At 47.5% G+C, this 13,656-nt stretch overlaps 1 protein-coding gene across 6 annotated transcripts in view; it reads right to left on the reverse strand.

The window, feature by feature from the left end:
• The window catches only part of LOC140408721 (coiled-coil domain-containing protein 158-like), a 418,982-nt gene that overhangs the window by 218,777 nt on the left and 186,549 nt on the right, over window positions 1–13,656 (reverse strand). For all 6 annotated transcript variants that reach the window (XM_072496325.1, XM_072496322.1, XM_072496323.1 and 3 more), the window contains one exon: window positions 3,178–3,288. In XM_072496325.1, the coding sequence (XP_072352426.1) occupies window positions 3,178–3,288 (111 nt within the window). The remainder of the gene's footprint in view (window positions 1–3,177; window positions 3,289–13,656) is intronic.

Below are 13,656 nucleotides of genomic sequence, written 5' to 3' on the forward strand. Positions count from 1 at the left end.
CTCTTCCCAAACGGGACACTGTCCTACTCTACTGCTGGTCGCTGCGACCACAAATTCTTCGGGGTTCATGAGGCGTTGCATTGCCATCTTTCCTCTCTAAATACTTCTCTTAAAATTTGGAACAAGGGGTATTAAGGCGGTGCTGTAATTATGGGTACGGCTTTCGCTATTTTCCGGATACAAACTCCCAAAAGTTTTGTCGCAATAAAAAATCTATCCGTTTACCTTATAGCCCTGTTAGTTACGCATGCATTAACACACTTCCGAATTATGAGGATTGATCAGAACTGCTTGAACACTTGTGGTTTTTCTGTTCCCAATTGGATTTCTAATTCAAATTTTGGGTTCTCCCGGAGTGGTTAAGCCACTTGTAAGTCAGGTCCCGTCGGGATGTCGCCAGTAGTATGTTGCTAACTTTTGGTTGGTTCAATTGGCTCTGTTTTATAACCTTTGCTCTACAGTCGCCAGGTATCTTTATGATACCGCCACGAGGTTCAAGTTCAAGTAATGATCAATAACTCAACACACCAATTAGTAAGATTCAAATCAATACACATTTATTATACACAGTAAATCGCTACTCATGCATAAACTCTACTTTCTAGGCTATTTCTATAACTAACAGGCCTATACTTAGCTTCGGATTGGCCCACCAGGTCAGGGGAACAAATGGCCTTTCGTTCAGGTCCTGAGTCTGCAGGATTCAAAAGCTGATATGGACTGGTAGCTAGGACCGCCTTTCTCGTAGCGAGCGTTGACTTGAGACTTATTTGTTTGGAGGCCGCTGGACAGTTCACTCTCAGGCGTTGCTTCGCATTGCTGAGTGATCCTGTCAAGAAGGACGATTTGAACTTGGGGGCTTTGCTTTATAGTCCCCAGGGGCTTCCCGCCCTTCGGGGCGGACCCCGTACCTGGTTTCAAGTGAGTGGACTTCATTCCAATCACTTGGTTCGATTTCTCCAATGCTGGAGCGGTTCCCTGATCGTTGGGCAGTCTTTAAGTGTCTGTTAACCTCTTTTGTGTTGGCTCCTGCTGGCGCCGAGGAGTCTGGCTTGGCCTTGTTTACCTTAAAATGTTTCGATTGTTCCCGAGGATCGCTCATTAATATGTAGATGGCTGCTACATTACGATGCAGATGGCTGCTGGTTTCGGTGCTGTCTGGTTGTTTTGCAGGTCTCAATACACATGATTTCTGTATTTGCTAGTCTTTGCCTGTGTTGGCTGAATTTCCCTTCAGCCTTTGCGGTTCTCCATTTTAAGTCGGGAAGTGGCCAACTCAGGTGGCTACACAGTGCCAAAGTTTCAGAGGGAGTGCCAGCATGCCAAACTTTTTTTTCAAAAAAATAATATTTTTATTGGGTTTTATACATGGTATATTTACAGATGTACACACAGAGAAACCAAAAATAACAAAAACACTACATAACTAGAAAAACCAAGGGGCTGGAAAATTAAAACAGGGGAAGTGTACATATAGAGAATCAATGAAGAGAACATTTCATTATACGTGTCTTTGGGGGGGTATTAATACATACAGAAACGGAGGATTCCGCCCCATGTGTTCACTTCAATTTCAAAGTCGTTGCTCATCAATCAATTTAAGGAAGCAGATTATTACATCATTATCAAGCTTAAAGACCATTCTTTTTGTTTTAATCAGCAACAACCATTTAGTTCATAGGAGAAAAGATGATTGTATAGGTTGACAGGACATTTTGAAACATTTTTTACTGCATTATGGTGTTTTCTCCATGGAAAAAGAACTACAATGTATGTGAACAATACAGCACCTAATAGTGACTAATGAACCTGTGAAAACATTTTACACTTACATTTCAGAATGTTCCAGACTCCTCGACAGGCTTTCTGTTTCTTCACAAACTGTCAAACCTGCTGTGCTTTTAATGGGTTTCCAAAACCTCCACAGGCAGATGAAAATGATGTGCGGGAGGTAATCCGATCCTCGCCCTCCATTTAAAATGGGAAACTTGACCTTAGCGGGGCACAGACGAGCGTTTTGCACACCAACATTCCCGACCCTCAAAAAGACCAAATGAAAATGGTGCGGGTTTGGGAATACTGAGCAAAATCACATTTCCTGCAAAGTGCGGCCATCTCTGCACAAAAATGCATTGGCAAACTGTAACAAAAATTCATCTCTTAACCTCTCCTGTCTTCCGCGATAACAGACATGAGGTTGGATTCTCTGATTCTGGGGCTATGTCTCCACGCCGGTTTGGGAACGGTGGCGTTTTACGCTCGGAAAACTAGCACAAAACGGCCACCGATTCCCCGTTTTGCTGGGGGCTAGCAGGACAGTAGCATACAGCATTCGGCTCTAGCTGCTGATACGCCCCGGAGAATTGCCCAGTCCGTGGCTGCGCATGTGCATGGCAGAGGCATGCAGCGGCCACGCCGTGCTTCATGGTGGAGGCCGCTCGCAGACCCGGCCCGCAAAATAGTCCCCACCTTTGGCTGTCTCGTGCGACCCACACCACCCCCGCACAGTGCCCCCAGCCCCAAATAATGTGTGTTCCCCCCCCCCCCCCCCCCCGGCGGATTGGCCCTCCCCCGACTGTGGCGGCGCTGGACTGAGTCTGCAGCCGCCACGCAGAGTTCCCGACAGGTGAGACCATGAAAGACCCACGCTGTCAGTAACTAGGCCGGTCGGGAGCGGAGCATCACGGGCGGGCCTCAGGCAATGCCCCGAGGCCGTCAGTACGTGGCGTGGCCCCGGATACGGTCGTAAACTTGGATTCTCCGGACGGTCACCAAATGCGATTTTGGTTTTGGTGACCGGAAAATCCAGCCCATGATCTTTTATTCTTTTTAAATCTTCCCTCTCTCATTTGCTTAAAATGTATTATTGGTGCTCTGTAACTGACCGGAGTCACTTTATTTGGCATCTTTTATGAAGAGCTGGACCTTTACATTTCACATTCTTGTTAACCTATATATATATCCAAATTTGATGCCTGATAACCAAGTTCTAAGTCTATCCAAGTAACAAGCATGAAAGGGACTTGCATGGTTTTTCAACTCTTCAAAGAGTCAACTAAATTCTAAACAATGACAATAATGCAGGGTGAATTCTGCAAAACAAATGGAAAGATGCAATGCACTAATTGATTTTCCTGTGTATCATCCGGTGTCTGTTTGGCAAAAGCCTATACTTACTGTATAGCCTCCACTTGGTTCTGGAAATTTGTGGCAAAGCTGCGAGAACGGTTTACTTTTCCAGTTAGTGCTGACAATTCTTGTTCATGTTCATGATTCAGCTGCTCTATTCTATGAAAGAAGGATTAGTTGTTACCCTATAATTCACCACATAATACCTTTTTGTTTTAAAATATACACCCAAAAAATACATTTACAAAGTACTTGTGCAAAGATTCTTTGAGTGGATCTCAGAATTGCTGCCTTTTCAAAAGGAACACAAATGAAGAACACAGAACTTTAGTTTTTCTCATTTTTCTCTATCACTTTCTTAAAAATACAAGTAGATCACCCATGATACCTCTCCACAGGACTTGGATTTTCATGTTTTTTCAAGCAGGGCACTAAGATTTCCTTCTCAATAGGGGTCAGAAGAGAAAATCTGGTGTCTATTAGTCAATTCAAGCCTGGATTTAAAACTCGGGAGAGGAATCAGTGAGAAAGAGGATTAGTAGTCAGTCCAACATTATGATTGGTGGGGATTGGGTAAATGGTTGCAAGCAAAAGCCTTGATTTAGTTGTCAGATTTATTGGGCAGGATTCTCCGACCCCCCGCCGGGTGGGAGAATCGGCGGGCGGCGTGAATCCTGCCCCGCCGCTGGCTGCCGGATTATCCGACGCCGGTTTTCAGGCGGGGATCACGCCACGCCGGTCGGGGGCCGTTGGCAGCGGCCCACGCCCCGGCAATACTCCGGGCCCCGATGGGCCGAGCGGCAGCCTATTTTTGGCCAGTCCCGCCGGCGTGAAATGGACATGGTCCATCACGGCAGGACCTGGCTTGTCGGCCGTCTAGCGGGGTCCTCGGGGGGCCCACACGGTGGCCTGGCCCGCGATCGGGGCCCACCGATCTGCGGGCGGGCCTGTGCCGTGGGGGCAATCTTTTCCTCTGCGCCAGCCTCTGGAGGGCTCCGTCATGGCCGGCGCGGAGAAGAACCCCCCTGCGCATGCGCAGCAACACGCCAGCGGTTCTGTGCATGTGCGGGACCATGGCCCTTCGCCGTCGGTTGGCAAGGTGCCAACGCCCTCGGCGCCGGCCTAGCCACCGGAAGTGTGAAGGATTCCGCAACTTCCGGGTGGCCCGACGCTGGAGTGGTTCGCACCACTCTTGGAGCTGGTGTCAGGCCATCGCACCAAGTGCGGGAGAATCCCGCCCATTGTTTGGAAAATAAAGGTAGTTTTGAATGATTTATATTTGGATTGGGAAACATTAGAAATAAGGTATAGTTTTAAGTGGATAAAAGCAAATTACTGCGGATGCTACAATCTGAAACCAAAAGAGAAAATGCTGGAAAATCTCAGCAGGTCTGCCAGCATCCGTAGGTAGAGAAAAGAGCTGACGTTTCAAGTCCAGATGATCCTTTGTCATAGTTTTAAGTGGTTGAATTGAACATTTCTGTGCTTGGAAGGGTAAAACCTATAGTTAGCTTCATGCTGGACAAAAGGTGTTTGTATGTGTGGGGTTTGGTTTCAATTCCAACTATGTTTCTGTTGTGCTTAGAGAGGGCTACAGCATGAGGAATAAATAAACCAGCAGTGGTTGCTTAGCAAATGGGGCCTTGTAAGATAGAGATGCTTTTAAGTTATAGTTTTGCTAATTTGATTGCAGTTGGAGATAGGTAGTGAGAAAGAAGGCAGCTCTCACAGCTCTACTAGAAGCAGTTGGTTTTAGAAGGCTGAAGAGGAAACATCTCTCTCAGCCCTGCTGGAAAAAAGCCATACTATGGAGTAATGGTTCAGGAAACAGATGCCGCAAATTTGAAGTCCAGCAAGTTAAGGAGACCAGAGTTTCCAAGAAGTTTGGAGTTAATGGAACAGAGGAAACTGGGAACAAGAATAGTAAAGTCACAGAGTTGAATAGGCATTGGATCATGAGAGACCAGAAAGAGATCTAGAGTCATAAGAACATAAGAACTAGGAACAGGAGTAGGCCATCTGGCCCCTCGAGCCTGCTCCGCCATTCAATGGCATCATGGCTGATCTTTGTGGACTCAGTTCCACTTTCCGGCCCGAACACCATAACCCTTAATCCATTTATTCTTCAAAAAACTATCTATCTTTATCTTAAAAACATTTAATGAAGGAGCCTCAACTGCTTCACTGGGCAAGGAATTCCATAGATTCACAACCCTTTGGGTGAAGAAGTTCCTCCTAAGCTCAGTCCTAAATCTACTTCCCCTTATTTTGAGGCGATGCCCCCTAGTTCTGCTTTCACCCACCAGTGGAAACAACCTGCCCGCATCTATCCTATCTATTCCCTTCATAAATTTATATGTTTCTATAAGATCCCCCCCGCATCCTTCTAAATACCAATGAGTACAGTCCCAGTCTACTCAACCTCTCCTCATAATCCAACCCCTTCAGCTCTGGGATTAACCTAGTGAATCTCCTCTGCACACCCTCCAGCTCCAGTATGTCCTTTCTCAGGTATGGAGACCAAAACTGAACACAATACTCCAGGTGTGGCCTCACTAACACCTTATACAATTGCAGCATAACCTCCCTAGTCTTAAACTCCATCCCTCTAGCAATGAAGGACAAAATTCCATTTGCCTTCTAAATCACCTGTTGCACCTGTAAACCAACTTTTTGCGACTCATGCACTAGCACACCCAGGTCTCTCTGTACAGCAGCATGTTTTAATATTTTATCATTTAAATAATAATCCCTTTTTGCTGTTATTCCTACCAAAATGGATAACCTCACATTTGTCAACATTGTATTCCATATGCCAGACCATGGGCGAAATTCTTCGGAAACGGCGCGATGTCCGCCGACTGGCGCCCAAAACGGCGCAAAACAGACGGGCATCGCGCCGCCCCAAAGGTGCGGAATGCTCCGCATCTTTGGGGGCCGAGCCCCAACATTGAGGGGCTAGGTTGGCGCCGGACGAATTTCCGCCCCACCAGCTGGCGGAAAAGGCCTTTGGTGCCCCGCCAGCTGGCGCGGAAATTACATCTCCGGTCGGCGCAATCACGGGAGTGTCAGCGGCCGCTGACGGCATTCCCGCGCATGTGCAGTGGCGGGAGTCTCTTCTGCCTCCGCCATGGTGGAGACCGTGGCGGAGGCGGAAGAGAAAGAGTGCCCCCAGGGCACAGGCCCTGATCGGTGGGCCCCGATCGCGGGCCAGGCCACCTTGGGGGCACCCCCCGTGGCCAGATCGCCCCGCGCCTCCCCCCCAGGACCATGGAGCCCGCCCGCGCCGGCTTGTCCCGCCGGTAAGGTAGGTGGTTTAATTTACGCCGGCGGGACAGGCATTTTAGCGGCGGGACTTCGGCCCAACCGGGCCGGAGAATCGAGCGGGGGGGCCCGCCAACCGGCGCGGCGCGATTCCCGCCCCCGCCGAATATCCGGTGCCGGAGACTTCGGCAACCGGCGGGGGCGGGATTCACGGCAGGCCCCGGCGATTCTCCGACCCGGCGGGGGGTTGGAGAATTTTGCCCCTTATCCCATTCACTAAGCCTATCCAAATCCATCTGCAGACTTCCGGTATCCTCTGCACTTTTTGCTTTACCACTCATCTTAGTGTCGTCTGCAAACTTGGACACATTGCACTTGGTCTCCAAATCATCTATGTAAATTGTGAACAATTGTGGGCCCAACACTGATCCCTAAGGGACACCACTAGCCATTGATTGCCAACCAGAGAAACACCCATTAATCCCCACTCTTTGCTTTCTATTAATTAACCCATCCTCTATCCATGCTCCTACTTTACCCTTAATGCCATGCATCTTTATTTTATGCAGCAACCTTTTGTGTGGCACCTTGTCAAAAGCTTTCTGGAAATCCAGATATACCACATCCATTGGCTCCCCGTTATCTACCGCACTGGTAATGTCCTCAAAAAATTCCACTAAATTAGTTAGGCACGACGTGCCCTTTATGACCCATGCTGCGTCAGCCCAATGGGACAATTTCCATCCAGATGCCTCGCTATTCCTTCCCTGATGACAGATTCCAGCATCTTCCCTACTACTGAAGTTAAGCTAACTGGCCTAATAATTAACCGCTTTCTGCCTACCTCCTTTTTAAAACAGTGGTGTCACGTTTGCTAATTTCCAATCCGCCAGAACCACCCCAGAGTCTAGTGAATTTTGGTAAATTATCACTAGTGCATTTGCAATTTCCCTAGCCATCTCTTTTAGCACTCTGGGATGCATTCCATCAGGGCCAGGAGACTTGTCTACCTTCAGTCCCATTAGCCTGCCCATCACTACCTCCTTTGTGATAACAATCATCTCAAGGTCCTCACCTGTCATAGCCTCATTTCCATCAGTCACTGGCATGTTAATTGTGTCTTCCACTGTGAAGACCGACCCAAAAAACCTGTTCAGTTCCTGAGCCATTTCCTCATCTCCCATTATTAAATCTCCCTTCTCATCCTCGAAAGGACCAATATTTACCTTAGCCACTCTTTCTTGTTTTATATATTTGTAGAAACTTTTATGATCTGTTTTTATATTCTGAGCAAGTTTACTCTCATAATATATCTTACTCTTCTTTTTGTAGCTTTCCGTTGCCCCCTAAAGATTTCCCAGTTCTCTAGTCTCCCACTTTGCCACTTTGTATGCTTTTTCCTTCAATTTAATACTCTCCCTTATTTCCTTAGATATCCATGGTCAATTTTCCCTCTTTCTACCGTACTTCCCTTTTGTTGGTATAAACCTTTGCCGAGCACTGTGCTCCCAGTCTACCTTCTCTCATCCCATTGTAATCTCCTTTGTTTAAGCACAAAACACTAGTGTTTGATTTTACCTTCTCACCCTCCATCTGTATTTTAAATTCCACCATATTGTGATCGCTCCTGCCGAGAGGATCCCTAACTATGAGATCATTAATCAATCCTGTCTCATTACACAGGACCAGATCTAGGAACGCTTGTTCCCTCATAGGTTCCATTACATACTGTTCTAGGAAACTATCACGGATACATTGATACATTCTATAAACTCCTCCTCAAGGCTGCCTTGACTGACCTGGTTAAACGAATCGACATGTAGATTAAAATTCCCCATGATAACTGCTGTACCATTTCTACATGCATCAGTTATTGCTTTGTTTATTGCCTGCCCCACCATAATGTTACTATTTGGTGGCCTATAGACTACTCTTCTCAGTGACTTTTTCGCCTTACTATTCCTGATTTTCACCCAAATGGATTCAACCTTATCCTCCATAGCACCGATGTCATCCCTTACTATTGCCCGGATGTCATCCTTAAATAACAGAGCTACACCACCTCCCTTACCATCCACTCTGTCCTTCTGAATAGTTTGATACCCTTGGATATTTAACTCCCAGTCGTGACCATCCTTTAACCATACTTCAGTAATGGCCACTAAATCATAGTCATTCTCGATGATTTGCGCCATCAACTCATTTACCTTATTCCGAATACTACAAGCATTCAGGTAAAGTACACTTATGTTGGCTTTTATATCTCTGTTTTGAATCTTAACACCTTGATCAGTAACCTCTCCTAAGTTATTTTTCCTCTTCACTTTTCTCATAATTTTCCTTGTCGTTGAACCCATATCTTCATGTAACAACCTGCCGCGTCGCTTTCCATTTATGTTTTTACTTCCCGTTTTATTCCTTTTAGTATTACTGGGCCTATTCACTGAGCTCCCCTCAGTCACTGTCCCTTGTACTGTCGCCCTTTTTGATTTTTGACTGTGGCTTCTCTGCCTTACACTTTCCCCCTTACTGCCTTTTGTTTCTGTCCCTGTTTTACTACCTTCTGACTTCCTGCATCGGTTCCCAGCCAGGCAACCACATTGGGTCTCTCTCTCTCTTTTGGGTGCACTGTGACCAGGGCAATAGCAGATTAGTTCAGATGGCTAGTGGAGTTACGTATAGTTACTGTAGTTGGATCTTGTTAACCTTATCACTAGTATCAAAGTTAAAGTAAAGAACTCATGCAATTATTGTTGTAGTTACTCAATAAACCTTTTGTTATTATTGGACGAGTTTGAATCTTCTTCATCGAGATTCAGAATACCTCATCATTAGCCAAGGATTGAGTAGCACATGTTACCTACCACACAGGTAACAAAACATGGTACCAGGCGAGCGGCTTTAACAGAACTAGTTAGATTAGGTTCGACAAAAAGAGAAGAAAAAGAGAAGACTGGACATTCGACTGTGGAAGACTTTGCAGCAAATGGATCCTCGACGACCAACTGAATCAATGGTACTCTTTGGAGCTATAGGGCAGCTGGAAACAACCGGTAATTTAAGTTACGACTGGAAAAGGTTCGAACAGATATTCCAAATTTTTATCGCAGCTAATGATTTAAGCACGGCCTCTGAAGCAACAAAAATAACACTACTACTCTCAATAGGAGGGCATGAAGCTAGCGAAATCTATAATTGCTTGAATTACTTAGAAGGTGAAGACAACGCAAAATAAGAAGTAATACTCAAAACATTTGATGAACACTGTAAAAGTCAGTCTGGTGAGATGCTGGAAAGATTTAACTCTTGTCATAAATGAGCCAGACTTGATAAAAGATCTTAAGGTAAGGGAACACTTAGGAGGCAGTGATCATAATATGGTAGAATTCAGTCTGCAATTTGAAAGAAAGGTAGAATCAGATGTAAAGGTGTTACAGTTAAATAAAGGTAACTACAGGGACATGAGGGAAGAACTGACAAAAATCGACTGGGAGCAGAGGACACAGTACAGAGGTTCATCGCAAAGAAAAGAAAGGCTATCAGAGGGGGGATTAGGCAGCCATGGCTGACAAAGGAAGTCAGGGAATGCGTCAAAGCAAAAGAGAAAGCCTATAATGTGGCAAAGAGTAGTGGGAAGTCAGAAGATTGGGAAGGCTACAAAAACAAACAGAGGATAACAAAGAGAGAAATAAGGAAGGAGAGGATCAACTATGAACGTAGGCTAGCCAGTAACATTAGGAATGACAGTAAAAGTTTCTTTAAATACATTAAAAACAAACGGGAGGCAAAAGTAGACATTGGGCCGCTCCAAAATGACGCTGGTAATCTAGTGATGGGAGTCAAGGAAATAGCCGAGGAACTAAATAAGTACTTTGCATCAGTCTTCGCAGTAGAAGACAGGAGTAATATCCCAACAATTCAGGAGAGTCAGGGGGCAGATTTGAATATGATAGCCATCACAAAGGGGAAAGTGCTAGAGAAACTAAGAGGTCTAAAAATTGATAAATCTCCGGGCCCAGATGGGCTACATCCTAGAGTTCTAAAGGAGATAGCTGAAGAAATAGTGGAGGCGTTAGTTATGATCTTTCAAAAGTCACTGGAGTCAGGGAAAGTCCCAGAGGATTGGAAAATCACTGTTGTAACCCCCCTGTTCAAGAAGGGAACAAGAAAAAAGATGGAAAATTATAGGCCAATTAGCCTAACCTCGGTTGTTGGCAAGATTCTCGAATCCATCGTTAAGGATGAGATTTCTAAATTCTTGGAAGTGCAGGGTCGGATTAGGACAAGTCAGCATGGATTTAGTAAGGGGAGGTCGTGCCTGACAAACCTGTTAGAGTTCTTTGAAGAGATAACAAATAGGTTAGACCAAGGAGAGCCAATGGATATTATCTATCTTGACTTCCAAAAGGCCTTTGATAAAGTGCCTCACAGGAGACTGCTGAGTAAAATAAGGGTCCATGGTATTCGAGGCAAGGTACTAACATGGATTGACGATTGGCTGTCAGGCAGAAGGCAGAGAGTTGGGGTAAAAGGTTCTTTTTCGGAATGGCAACCGGTGACGAATGGTGTCCCGCAGGGTTCAGTGTTGGGGCCACAGCTGTTCTCTTTATATATTAACGATCTAGATGATGGGACTGGGAGCATTCTGGCTAAGTTCGCCGATGATACAAAGATAGGTGGAGGGGCAGGTCGTATTGAGGAGGTGGGGAGGCTGCAGAAAGATTTAGACAGTTTAGGAGAGTGGTCCAAGAAATGGCTGATGAAATTCAACGTGGGCAAGTGCGAGGTCTTGCACTTTGGAAAAAAGAATAGAGGCATGGACTATTTTCCAAACGGTGACAAAATTCATAATGCTGAAGTGCAAAGGGACTTGGGAGTCCTAGTCCAGGATTCTCTAAAGGTAAACTTGCAGGTTGAGTCCGTAATTAAGAAAGCAAATGCAAGACTTCCGGGTGCGGCGATGACCAGCTAAGTCGCACGTTTCGGCACCTCCCGTTTTAACGGACTTTTGGGCTCTTATCGGGAGCCCCAACGGCAATTTTCGAAGGCTAAACCCACTGTGAGGCGACATAGAAGGGAGTCCCCCCGGATGTGAACGGACAGAAGAGATAATAGTGGCCAGATTACGGAGGATCCTCTGGAACAGTGGCAAAGAAGGGAAGTGAGAAGCAAGATGGCGGCGGAGGGAGGCCAGTTGGTATGGGGCCTGGAACAGCAGGAGTTCCTCCGGCGATGTGTGGAGGAGCTCAAGAAGGAGGTGCTGGCGCCGATGCTGCAGGTGATTGAGGGGTTAAAGGAGGCGCAGAAGACCCAAGAGATGGAGCTCCGTGGAGTGAAGGCAAAAGCTGCCGAAAATGAGGACGAGATACAGGGCTTGGTGGTGAAGACGGAGACACACGAGGCACTGCATAAGAGGTGTATGGAGAGACTGGAAGCCCTGGAAAATAGCTCAAGGAGGAAAAACTTAAGAATCTTGGGTCTTCCCGAAGGGGCAGAGGGAGCGGACGTTGGGGCGTATGTGAGCACGATGCTCCATGCCTTAATGGGAGCTGAGGCCCCGACGGGCCCCCTGGAAGTGGAGGGAGCGTATCGAGTTCTCGTGAGAAGACCAAAGGCAAGAGAAATACCTCGAGCAATAGTGGTGAGGTTCCACCGCTACAAGGACAGGGAGATGGTCCTGAGATGGGCGAAAAAGACACGGAGCAGCAGGTGGGAGAATGCGGTGATCCGCGTGTATCAGGATTGTAGTGCGGAGGTGGCGAGAAGGAGGGCGAGTTTCAATCGGGCCAAGGCGGTGCTCCACAAGAGGAAAGTGAAGTTCGGAATGTTGCAGCCGGCAAGACTGTGGGTTACACACCAGGGTAAACATCACTACTTCGAGACGGCAGAAGAGGCGTGGACATTTATCGAAGACGAGAAGTTGGACTAGGTTGGAGAAAGAGTGTTTGAAATGAAGTAGTGAGGTGGTGGCAAGGCACTGTGAATCAGATGGGGGGGGAAAAAAATGTCTTTCCCCTCAAAGGGGGGGGGGGGGCACGAAGAAATGTGGGTGCCGGTGGGGAAGAGGAGGGGGAAGGAGAGAGGGAGCTGCGCCATCAGGGGCGGGGCCGAGAGGGAAGCGCGGGCTTTGTCCCCGCGCTATGGAAATTGTGGCGGGAAAAGGGGGCGCAGGAAGGAGGGGGCCTCACATGATGGGAGGCTAAGGATAAACGGGGGAAGCCGAGGTCAGCCAGAGTTTGCTGACTTCCGGAAGCAATATGGGGGGAGCAACTAAGCTAGAGAGGGATCTAGCGGGGGGGAGGGGGTTAACTGGGTTGCTGCTGCTAAGGGGAAGGGGGAGCTGTTACGGGATGGGATGGTCGGGACGGGAGGGCGCCGTCGGGGGGAAAAGCGGGTGCGTGGGAACCGGGTGAGGAGCTGCTCTAAAAAAGGGGATGGCTAGTCAACGAGGGGGGGGTAAAGAGCCCCCCAACCCGGTTGATCACGTGGAACGTGAGAGGGTTGAACGGGCCGATTAAGAGGGCAAGGGTACTTGCGCACCTAAAGAAGCTAAAGGCAGACGTGGTAATGTTTCAGGAGACGCACCTGAAACTGGCGGATCAGGTCAGATTAAGGAAAGGATGGGTGGGACAGGTATTCCACTCGGGCTTGGATGCGAAAAATAGAGGGGTGGCAGTACTGGTGGGGAAACGGGTATTGTTTGAGGCGAAGAACATAGTGGCGGACAGTGGGGGTAGATACGTGATGGTGAGTGGCAGACTGCAAGGTGAGGCGGTGGTGCTGGTGAATGTATATGCCCCGAACTGGGATGACGCAAACTTTATGAAGCGTATGTTGGGGAGCATCCCGGACCTGGAGATGGGCAAGTTGGTAATGGGGGGGGGGACTTCAACACGGTGCTGGACCCAGGGCTGGACCAGTCCAGATCTAGGACCGGGAGGAGGCCAGCAGCGGTAAAGGTGCTTAAGGGCTTTATGGAGCAGATGGGAGGAGTGGATCCCTGGAGATTTACTAGGCCAAGGAGTAAAGAGTTTTCCTTCTTCTCCCATGTCCACAAAGTGTACTCCCGGATAGACTTCTTTGTCCTGGGAAGGGTGCTGATCCCGAAGGTGGCAGGAACGGAGTATTCGGCTATAGCCATTTCAGATCATGCTCCACATTGGGTAGATCTGGAAGTAGGAGAGGAAAAGGAACAGCGCCCACTCTGGAGATTAGATATGGGACTGTTGGCGGACGAGGGGGTATGTGTAAGGGTGAGGGGAT

This window comes from Scyliorhinus torazame, chromosome 3 (assembly GCF_047496885.1).
Source record: "Scyliorhinus torazame isolate Kashiwa2021f chromosome 3, sScyTor2.1, whole genome shotgun sequence".
NCBI classification, from domain to species: domain Eukaryota; kingdom Metazoa; phylum Chordata; class Chondrichthyes; order Carcharhiniformes; family Scyliorhinidae; genus Scyliorhinus; species Scyliorhinus torazame.